This window comes from Oxyura jamaicensis, chromosome 1 (assembly GCF_011077185.1).
Source record: "Oxyura jamaicensis isolate SHBP4307 breed ruddy duck chromosome 1, BPBGC_Ojam_1.0, whole genome shotgun sequence".
In the NCBI taxonomy this organism is placed as follows: domain Eukaryota; kingdom Metazoa; phylum Chordata; class Aves; order Anseriformes; family Anatidae; genus Oxyura; species Oxyura jamaicensis.
In genome coordinates, this window is record NC_048893.1 from 12056542 (window position 1) to 12068569 (window position 12028).

At 43.8% G+C, this 12028-nt stretch overlaps 1 protein-coding gene across 6 annotated transcripts in view; it reads right to left on the reverse strand.

The window, feature by feature from the left end:
* The window catches only part of PHTF2 (putative homeodomain transcription factor 2), a 65291-nt gene that overhangs the window by 52770 nt on the left and 493 nt on the right, over positions 1-12028 (reverse strand). For 5 of the 6 annotated variants that reach the window (XM_035315553.1, XM_035315550.1, XM_035315551.1 and 2 more), the window contains exon 2: positions 586-662. In XM_035315553.1, coding sequence (XP_035171444.1) covers positions 586-630 — 45 coding nt within the window. In that variant the 5' untranslated portion in view covers positions 631-662. Of the gene's footprint in view, positions 1-585; positions 663-10218; positions 10363-12028 lie in introns of those variants that run through there. The other variant, XM_035315549.1, reaches the window with a different exon arrangement.

Genomic DNA, 12028 nt, shown 5'->3' on the forward strand with positions numbered 1-12028 from the left:
AATAAATCCAGAAAAGACATTAAAATTTCCATGTATGAACATGAGTCAAAAAAATACATCATCATAAGAAACTGTAACTGTGTATCTCCAAATGAGACCTCTTTTCCCCTTTCCTGCTCCCTCACCTGTTTTTTGTTTCTTAATTGACTTCTAAAGAGCTCTAACCCACCTCATTTGGCTTTGGATTACACAGATCCTTGATACTAGCAGAAAATGTTTTAATTCTTTCTCTGTACTTTAATACAATAATTCTTTTCCATGCTACAGAGACAGCATGCTCCTCACAAGTACATGAACTAACATCATACCGAGAAAGAAAATTTTCTTTCCTTTTTTCCACAACCTAAGTAGCCAAGGAGGTGAGGGGTTTTCAAAATGGACCAAAAGTTCTTCCACTCCGTAAGGTATGGTCACTAGGTATTTCTTAACTTTTGGAAGAAAAGCTTCAACCTACTCACTGTCACACATATGATGCCAACCAACAATGCAGTAGTATTTTATTTTTATTATACTTCACACACAAAATGCAATAAGCCAACTTTTAGGGGTTTATTAAGCCACCGTAAAAACAAATAGAAAGCTTACCTTTTTCTGGTACCAAACTATAGCATCAGTTACTTTGGACGCCATTTATTCCACTGACTTCACACAGTCATTTTAGGCTGTTAACAGAAAAAGACAAAACTTTACTTCCACCTTCCAGAAGGAGGCCAACATACACGACGTAAAGATGCTCCCATTACACGGAGAACATGCTGAACAGCTACAATTACTTTACACCTTGCCTCATTACTATTTTAGTAAGAGTTAGTTGGTTTTTTTCCCCCCCTCTAAGAAAACAGAAAACTGTGAATGTGCTGCTACAGGACAACAGAAGCCTCAGTTTTGTCCTTCAGTACAGCACAAGTGGCACACAGACCGAGCTTCCTTATCGCAGGACAATCTCAGAGAGTTTTATTAAAAGCAGCATTTCCCCTCTTCTTTTTTGATCAGTTAAGCAATCCATAGTTATTACCACAAAAAGATTCTGAACTCACGCAATAAATTTGTTACAAAACGCAAGAAAATTTCATGCACACTATTAGGTATTTTGGGGGGAAAAAGGCAGGGCTGATTACAAAAATAACCCTGCTGACTGCAAAATAAATACACTCATGAAAATGGTAGCCTAAAGCTAAGTCAAAAGAGGAAAACAAGAGTGGTATTTTTGTTTATTGGTAACAAGCAGAAGGTTTTTTATAAAACATTGAAACTAATGACAATGACATCAAACAGCAATCCAGTTTGATATTGAACAGGAGGAAGAGGAGTTTAGTCCCCAAACTATGCAACAAGAATTCTTCTAAGATCTCACATTCTGAATAAAAAACGTGAATAAAGAGTATGTTTCTGATAGCATCATACAATTTCAACAGTAATACATTGACCCTTGGGAAGACTTGGTTCTGCATGGATGCCTGTTTATTCATTCTTCCCTGGCTCGTGTGTGGACGTTCTCTTATTTCACACAGTGTGTTACTTTAAAAGACACCGTATTTTAAGTTGGAATAGGTCCTACAAACACTGCAGTACAGACCTGCAACAAATAGATTGATTTGATACCAGCTCCTGGCAACCTCTAAGAAACATATTGCAACATGTTTCCATCTTCCACAAAGCTTTTTTAAAGGAATAAATACCCCAAAGGTACTATATTTAAGATTCTTAACAGCAGAACTCCAATATCCTTCATAAAATATTAAAGAAGTTTACACCCCAATAAAAAGGAACATCTCTGACAGAGCTTAGGGAGCCTCTTATATATTTCAGAATTATCAGCACACTGACTTGTGGTGCAAATGAGCAAGAACAGTGTGACTTTCCCACTGAGGTGATATCATCATGCAAGCCACAGCAAGTCAGCTAAAGCTGGACACCACGACTTGTGTCAAGACCTGCAATTGGGTTTCTGACCCAGCTGCTTCTGATAACAGTAGCAGGTTAACTAACAGCAACTATCAGGGATTAAGAATTTATTGGTATTATAAAGATAAAAATACTTCTGTCACTTAAAACAGAGCTTTTGCTATAACTTGGCGTACTGCAGATCGCTTACCCTTCTGTCTCACCCACCCAAAGGTTAAAATAGGATTTATTTTCTTGTTTGCAAGCGTTCAGGTAAACCTAAATATAAAAATAATTGGCTACACTGGACTACAGACTCAAAGCAAAGCCCTCAGACATGTGTAACTACTGCACATAACGTGACCTACACTTGCACAGCTCCCACAAAGGCAGTCCCCCTGCTCGTGGAAGAACCTACACGTGAAGAATCCCATACGGATTTTGATCTCACCTGCAGCCCTCGCCTTCCTCTCCCTTGTGAGCTCATCAACTTAGAGGATCTTTAATTCCTTTTCATTTCTCCTACAGCAACCTGCCCTCCCACATCCAACATAACCTGCTTCCTACCACCGTAACTACAGTTGAAGAAAATAGTGGTAGAAACTCATTACCAGCAGTAACTGAAAGAACCGTTTAACTTGCACAGGAAGCTCTACCTCAAGAGATACATTAACTTCATCTTCCCCTCTACAAGTCAGTGACTGTTCAGAAAACCAGCACTACGTTGTGCATCCCACACTTCCAGCTGCAGCAAGTATGGCTGAGAGCAGACAAGGCATTTTCAAGGCAGCAGCCCTTTTTTTGCAGCAGATCTCCAGCTCACCCAAAACCGCTTTGCATCAAGAAACAGTTACATCACAAAACTACAATAAAACTACTTGATTATGCTTGCTTTATTTGATTCCTTTCAACAAACCTGTTACTTAGATTACACAGTTTTCATATTTTTAAAGAACTCTCCATTAAGCCCTTCACGCAGTCCAGTGTAGGGTTATTTAACGCACTATTGAACTCCACAGCATGCAATTGCCAAGAAGATCTTAGGACTGATGTCTCTCACGAGCTTCACAGAGGCTGGCGTGCTAAGTAAAAAAAAAACCTCTACCAGGAAATATCACATCCTTCCTCAGGAGATATACGAGGCTTTCTGATGCAGCACTGAAACAAAAGATGACAAAATGTGTTCAATTATTTTCAGACGCTGTTTCTGCTTGAAGAGGCTGGGGTTTGTCTCTTTTTTCTTATTTTCAAGACAACATAACGAGTTTGATACGTTTGGCCTGAGGGTAATTTATCTGGATGAGGAACTGATGGCAACAATTGAAGATGTTTAAGCTGCTGCCCTGGCTCTGACTCTGCACATCTGCCCACAGCTCACCGAACACCCTGACAGGAGACTGGAATGATTTCACGACTCTGCAGATTCCCTGCAAATTACTATTTTATTCAGCTGACAGTTTGTATGACATTGATCCTGAAGTCAGAGCTGGGCTCTGAGGCACATCCATACCAAATGGGCAAAATGAGCAAAGCAAAGCAGCTGATACACATCTGCAGCCCCACCAGAGCACTGCTATTCTTCAGCCTTGCTCTCCACCCATCCTCCCCAAACCTCTCCCCAACCTACCCGTTGGTTTTACGTTATAAGGCAAATGCACGCCCTGGGGCAAGGAGCAGCTTTTGCACTCAGCTGCACATCTTGTGCAGGGCCACTGCTGCAAGATAAGCTTCATCTTAACTGGTTAGAGACTTAAGAGTAACATTAAAGATACTGCCAACCTCAGAGATAAGATGAAAAAATAAAAGTATTACAGCTTAATCCCAACATCTCTGCAACTTCAACCCAGCCATTCATTACAATTCCATCAAACTCACTGTTAATATTATGAATAACAAGCCTTCGATATTCATTACTTGCTTAAAACTAAAACCAGATGACTACCTTACTTTGTTGATCCTTACTCAGATGTTTCTTAGCTGTTTCTTTTCCATTTCCTAGCATAATTAAATTCCACTTTAAGTAAATACACGCTATACCTTGCAATCAAGTGAGCAATTTCTTCAAAAGCTACCAAAACGTATATTTAGATGTCTTCAGCTATTTAAACACTCAGTCAAGCTGCATACAATATTTAATACAGGATTAGATACTACACTATACACTTAAATTCAAAATAAGTATATGTCAAAACTCTACCCATATCCAAAATGTTTTGGAGTCCAAGGCCAGACATAAATGCAAACCTTTCTAAATGACAGCTTACAGCAAACAAAATCTATGTGAAGTCTGAGGGAAGTTCAGAACAGAGCTGTGGTCCTCATACTAACAAAGGTCAAAACAGTGACTTACAAATTCTGGAAGACTATACAAGATTAAGCAGTGTCAATGAGCAAAAGAACATCATTAAAAATACAACACAGGCAAGGAATTAGTAGCAAACAGTTGTTTTTCATGCCTGTAACACTGTGAACCACTACGTGTTTCAAGGAGCCTCTTTCCGTTACAGCAATGCTAACCTGAATGGTCAGGACACCATCCAACACTGAGTCAAAACGTGAAGGTCTCTCTTAGCTCACGCTGAGAAGTTAACGTTATCATCAGGTTGTTATCATTTTGTGATATTTTAAGTTAAGAAGCCCAGTGAACAGCTTAGTGACACTATGCATCCACTATTGACTGAAAACTTCTTATGTCACAAGAGAAGAACCCAGCAGAGACACCAGCGTACAGCAGACACGCCGCTGCCTCTCACCAGGAGCCGTCCTTCCTGCACTCAGATCCTGGGGGGCTGTGCCACTATCAAGAGGATCAGACCCCTGAAGCAGTGTTTCAAATGACACATTCTTTTCACGTGCATTACAAATAAATCATTAAACCCACACTTCCCATTTTAAAAGGAACATCAAACACTATATCATGCTCTCAGTGTTCTGTTCAAGCACTTTATCTATGTGGCATTCTCCTCAAAACAGTGTTTCAGAATTGCAAATGGTACTGAACCAAATGAGAAATGAGAAACTTGTCACATCTTTTGGTGGAAGTGTTACCATGTTGCTTTCAGCTAGCCTTAACAAAATCTGGACCAGACAAAGGGATGAGGAAGAAGAAAAAAAATCAGACACTGCTAACCTAAGGACTGGATCTAGCAGCCAGCAGGAAAATACTCTTGCTGCTGTGCCAGCCGAGGCCCCCCAAGTCGCTGCCTTGCAGGACAGTTTGCAAACAGAAAGGAATTAACATACTTGGGCTCCCAAAGGAACAGCGTGGTAGCTTGTAAATAAAAAGGAATTAACATACTTGCTTTCCCAAAAGAACACTAAGTCTGCTAAATTTGGATAGCGGCATTCTTAAGAGATTGTTCATGGGCTGAATTCTCAAGCCTTGTTCTTCATTCTGTCTAAATTTAAAAGAAAAAAAAATAAAAAAGGAAAAAAAGCATCAAACATCCTGAGAAATTTGTTTGGGAAGTTTGGATGCTGAAGGATTTTATCAGGCCAGCAACAGCAACATCAATAGGGTGGCTGTGTACCCAGCCCTATTCTTCACCAACACAGACTTAAATGTGATAAATCACGACATGAGGTATCTGGCAGCACAGCCACACCTGCCCATGCCTCGGGTAAGGTGTCAGTTTTTAAAAACCAACTACTCTCTCAGGCCTTTCAATTTTGCCCACAACCACAGTATTTGACCCACTTCTGCTACTATTTGTTCGTTCACACACACTCACGTCCCCATTATCGCTTATTGCCATCCGAAGCAGAAAGTTGTCACGCTTAGAGCTCCGGCACAGGGCACACAGAGAGAATCACTTCTCAAATCTGGATGGAAAGGAGGCTGGACTTAGCCATCTCCACTTCCACAATTAACAGCTCTGACATCTGAAGGGCAGACTAGCAAGCGAGTAGCACAGGGAATGACTGTCTCCCAGGGAAAATTTGTTTTGCCAGTGAATTACACAACTGTCTGGGAAACAGTAGCAAAGCATTCAGTATCAGGGTTCCTGAGATTTATTTCAGGTTGTGGGAAAAGAACATCGTGTGCAGTTGCTGCAGCTCCTGCAGCCATTTCTGGGATCTCTGCCTCAGCCCTAAGGTCTGTGCAAGTTTCCTAATTCTGTTACATAACTGCTTTCTTTTCAGGGCTCCCTTTGAAACGCGGTGGCACGATTTCATAGCTACCTCATTCACAGAAGTGCTGGAGAAGGGCTCTGCACTGAGCAGTCCAGGACCTACACCTCCCAGAACTTGCTTCTGAGCCTGGCGCACTGCAAAATGTTCCCAATATTTAATCACACTCTGCTGTTTAATAAGGTGAGAAAATTCAAGCCTGTAAAGGGGATTAAAATCAAGGTAATTTTGCCTCTTGTCAGAGATGTTAGTTGCAAAATTGCTGTCAATCTAAATGCAGTAATTGCTGTCAGCATCCTAGATCTACAAGGCATTTCTAAAAATGTCACATCTTCTAAAAAGTAATTAAACAGCATACAGCTGATGGCAAGTTCTACTCTTTTTAATTCCTGGGTTTTGCAGTGAATATTGCATGCAGACATAGAATATATACCCTGCTAACCACGTTTGCAGTCCTACAATGAGAAACCCCTCAAAGAAATGCTGAAAAACATCCGATATACAGTAGCCACCTTGAAATAAAACGCAGCGCTCCCGCTCTCCTCCTTGTGATTCCAAGTACTGCAGCGATTTCCTGCAAGAAACCTTACTCACTGGAAATATCTGCTGCTGTTCAGCAAGCCGTGTTTATCTGTCACCAGGCAATGCAAGGCAGAGCTGTGGCTTCTCAAGGAGCACAGTCAGGAAGTCAGAAACCACTCCTGAATGGGCGACTTTACATCATGCTCTCCAAATAGCAACCTGGCAAGTTTCTGAAGCAGCTCAGGCACTGAGTGGCTGAGCTGTCAGACACAGCAGTCCCTCAGAGCAGCCACCCTTTAAGAGCAATACAGTAGCAAACGCTGAGACTCTATTTTTTATGAAGTCTCTGAGTGCTCCGAGCAAGGGACTCCCGAGCAACAAGCCCTACACATGTATCTGGCACGCTCCTCAGAACCGTCATTAAAAATGGAACACTAGTCTGCCTGAAAGCCTATCTGATAGGGGGTAATCAGGGCCCTTTCTGCAAAGGAAGCTCACGTCTTCGTCTATCAGCATTTTTGAACATGTCAAACTCGCTGATAAACCAGAGCAAGCGATAAAGCAGACGCAGGCTTTCAAAGAGCCTTTGGAAGGGCAGCCAGGACTTGTGAATAGACTGCTGTGTGTGAAAAGCGAATGCTGCCGTGGCTTAAAAAGCAGCCAGGAAACTGAACACAATTTTGAGGTCAACATTCTTTGCTGCCATGGGCTGCTTGGATAATGAGGATTAACAGCAGCACCCAGGCCGAATAAAACCACACTCACACCAGGTCCTCCTGGTCTTGATGTTCCCCTAGCTCGCTCGTGTCAGACCACGCAGGCAGTGTCCTGTTCTGCATGCAGCAGGGGCTGACTCTTCCTGAAGGTTTACAGGTAAAGCAGCAGGACAAGAGCACTGCAGGAGCTCCAGCTTCGCATTAAATCCAACCACGAGACCTCTGCAGGACCGGCATGCCAAGACATCCATCATGCTGCCACAGCAGGTGCTGACGGCTGATGTTAGCTGGGGATGCCCCACGTTCCTCTGGCTGCCCAGGCTCTGGCAAGGGAACATCCAGCAGGAGGAAGCGCTCGCTGAAGACACTCAGGTTGCACCTGGAGTCAATGGAGGAGGTCAGCAGGGCTCAGGGGGTGTTGAAGCCGTTCAAGATAACATGAGTCAGGTCTCCACCCGCACCCTTCCCATGTAGCAATCACCTTTTCTGAGCAGAGTTAACTGGGGCCAACTGAGGCTGCCACCCACCCCTCCTGCCCCTTCACAGACCAGCAGCCTAGCATTTTAATGAAGCACTAAGTCCTTACAGTGAGTGAGCTTGCCCTATAATTGCAAACCTCAAGCTGCTGTAAATACAGCAATGCCCACTGTATTCATCTGTCATGCATCAGAGAAGAAAAGAACTGAAATAGTAACATTTCCAAATGGCAATTCATCTTATGTTAGCAAAGCTTAAAATGGATCAACTTTTACCAATGAGTAGGCAGTATAAAAGTGGAATTTAATATAGACAGTGCACATTTGATCTCTAAGACAGGTGAGAAGTGGACTACCTACACCACACCACCTTAAAATCAAGGTATCTCAGATCTGGGAAGGAGAAAAGTTGGCTCTGCGAGCTCTTCCATTCAATACACTACAGTCAGAAGAGTACAGACACCTGAACAGACGAGGAAAGGCAAGGAAAATACCGGGGTACTGTCCCCTGACAGGCACATATGAACAGAAAAATAAGGACTTATAAATTAAATAAGACCTTAATAAATACACAGGAAAATAGAGTGAAGAAAATAACAGCTTCCAATAATTCAGGGAACTTGAGGCTGAGCTTGAAGTAAAGCAAAGCCAAACTTTTAACAGAGAAATATTATGTTGCAACACAATCAGGCTGTCAAATCCGCTGCTACAGGAAGTCTCTGAAGCCAAGGGTTTTACTCAGATTCAAGCAGAAAACAGTTATTTAAGCACATAACAATGCCGAGGAGAAAATAACATACACGGCTGAAGGAACCTCAAGTTTCACAGCCTGGGACACAACACAGCAACCCAAGAGATCACCAAGGTGTATTTGGCCATATAAATGCTGGTCCCAACCCAACCCCACAGCAGCCAGCTGCAAATGCCAAGGGAAAAGCACCAGCAACAACCAAACCAAACTGTGCCTTAACAGAGCTGACTGCTGAACACTGTTCAGCTGTCTTAGGGCTGGCATCTGCCAAGCACCTAACCCCAAAAAGCATCCAGCGCTAGCCAGCTTCCAAAACACAAGGCTTGCCTGACATCGTCTTTGATGCTGTACCGTTTTCATTTCTTCTCCCACCTTGCAATTTTATATTTGAGAACAAATTTACTTGCAAAAACAGAAGTTCAGCCCAATGCTTGGAGTTAGTCCAGGCAGCGTGTCATCCCGACCCACGGGAATGTGTCTACCACGACCACGTCAAGTGATACAGGAATACAGTCGGAATACTGCATCTCTCTTTTAAGCAGCAGTCCCAGTAACAGTGAATTTCAGAAAATCCCCTTGGCACACTTAAATTAAGAAATGAGAGAACAGTTCTATGAACTCGCTGATACCCTCCCCTCAACTAAAAATAAATGAATCTACATTTCCAAGTTTCTTGATGACATCGTGGATATCTGTATATATGCATGCCTGGTTGCTCCAACTTTGAAGCTGGCCATGCTTCCAAGTTTGGACACGATACATGACTTCCAGAGGCCCCTTTCGACCTAAATTATTCTGTTTATGTGTAAAACATTCCCTAATGTGACATAGCAATGCATTACAACCCTCACTATAACTGGGGACTGCAACTGGGAATCCCCTATAGGCAATTTATTACACTCTTTGTATTCCTTTCACAAATCTGAGTTTAATTTCTTCACGTAGTTAGCTGTTTCCTCCACACCCACTTCCATAGACCTTTACAAGCAGCAGCACAATGAACTCAAAGAAGGAAACGTGGCATTGAACACTTCCAAAGCTTTTCGTTTTTGACCACTACTGTAGAGTTAGCGGTGGCCAGCTGTCTTTGGGCAGGCAGGACGATCAGCACTCCAGCACAGGCATCCCAAGAGTTTTGCTTCCTTCATAAAACAGAAAATAACGTTTAAATAATAATAATAAAAACAAGCAGGCCTGCACTGTTCCGTGGGCAGAAGCAGTTACTGAGTCTGTGGCTGTTGATGCTAAGAAGTGTCCCAGCAGTCCCACCCCACAAGCTGCCCAGCTCGGCATGCAACCAGGAGCCACTCCATTCCTGAAGCAACATGTAACCTCTTTCTCCTGGTGGGAACATTACTTTGGGTCAATACTTGCCAGAAGTTTCATAAAAACTTATCGCTCTGAAGGTACTTCACGTCTTTCAGTTGCCCTTAAATTTGGTGGTGCCATCTGACAGATTAACGGAGTCATTCAAACAGCAGAAAACCAACAAAGAAAGTAATTGTATGGGTCCTGTGCCCCTAGTAGGCCCAGCTAAAAATGCACGTAAGGTCATGAATCTGCAGAACGTGCCATTTGTTACAAACACAACTCCCTAAAAAGTTTCCAAACCACCTGTGAACGTCACAAGAGATCTGAGAAAATTAAAATAAATGATACTGCTAGTTCTTTCACAACATTTCTACTACAAGGAGTAAGACACGATCTTAGAAAAGGCACGGGAAAAGAGCATACAGACCTTGGGAGACCTGGGACAGAACTAATGTCCACTGCTTTCCAGTGACCCCTGCCAGCTACAACAGGAACAGCACTGCTCAGCTCCAGGAGCCGCCGCGGCCACCAACCTGCTCCCACACAGCCACTGAAGCCTCTTCACCGCATCTGCACGCTCCTCAAAGCGCAGCAAGATCCTGTGTCTGACTTTGAAGCTCTCCCAGAACCCACACCGCTATTTGGGCAGCCGTGGGTGCAGCCGGGCCGACCGCCGGGGCGAGATGAGCAAACTGCTCCGGGAGAACTGACTGACCGGCAGCTTATTCGCCTGCCTCATTGCACGTAATGCGAGAGGAAAAACATCCCACCACAAACACTGAATTCAACCAAGCAGGTTTCCAAATTCTTCTTCAGATGACTCAGAGTCTATTTTGCCCTTTCTAATATTTATACCCAGAACACAAACATACGTTGGCACCAAAACATAGCAACAGAAAATCCAACTGCATAAATGTTCCACTTTAAAAGGGGATCAGGACCTTAAACGCACCACTTCCAAGCACTGCTGCTCTCAACCTTCACTTGCAGAAATGAAAATTGTTTGCAAATACTGTACAGGAGAGCTCTGGGGAAAAAAAAGAAATCACCCGAAGTGACAGCAGTATGATGTGCGTATGTACATCAGCTCGTAAACACCTTACTAGAACAAAAATAAGGCTTCTCGGAAAAGGATTATCCTTCCCAGGGAGTCACAAAGAAAGAGGCAAATCAAAGGAGATGGCTAAAACCTTCCGAGCTACAGAAATAGCCAAATCCACAGAGCTATTTATAACCCAGAGGTTTACTCGCTGAACACTTTTAGCCGCTGAGCCCAGCAAAACAAAATCGCCTCACGCCGAGCAGCACCGCACACGACAGGAACGTGTCCTCCTGCCACCGAGTGACTGTCCTAACCACAGCCCAAGACACCGGCACTGCCTCGCAAGGATTAACAGGTTATTTCAAGCAACACACTTCTCCCTGATAAAACAGACACCGCCAGCTGTTTATCGGCATCAACAGGAAGATGTAAGTGGGCAAATTGCTGATGACACACACCATTCCTATTAGAGACGTGGTGTGCCCAAACCCCGGCACGAGCTGCGTTTGCTGCGGGGATGTTTCATCGGGAAGAATTTCAGAACTTTAATTAAGGAACTTGCAACAAGTCGGGTTTTCCAATTAATTACTTTCTTCGGTTAATTATATCACAGATGGGTAAGACACTGGCAGATTTGGAACGAAATGAGGTGGTAGTGTGGCTTTTCAAGTGACTAGCGACATGTAAAGGCAATAAAAGATGAAGTGACAAGCACAGGGCTTAAGAGTAAGGGCCCCGAGTGTCACTACACCTGATGCACCTGAGCTATGCACGCTCGGGGTGTGCACAGAACAAAAGCAGCCAACACCTGGACGGCTCTGCTACCGGTAACCATTTCCCCCAGTGCTCCCGCCTTTGTTTCTCATAGAAAAAAAAAAAAAAAAAAAAAAAAAAAAATAGTAAGTGAAGAACTTAGAAGGAAACAATACGACAGAAGAAAATGTAAGGCACGGGAAGCACAGCCCGGCCTCTGGCTTCCACGGAAAGGCAGGCACGGCGTGAGGCGGGCTGGCGCGGGGAGGGGGAATACAACGGTAATAAAGTGGGGTGGGGGGGAGGAAAGGGGGGTGAAGGAAAGGGCCGAAAGGCAGCCAAGGGGAGGGGGGGCTGGGATGGAGAGGCCGGAACTGAGGAGATGGGGGGCGAGGGGCTGAGGGGGCGAGGGGCTGAGGGGGCGAGGGGCTGAGGGGGCGAG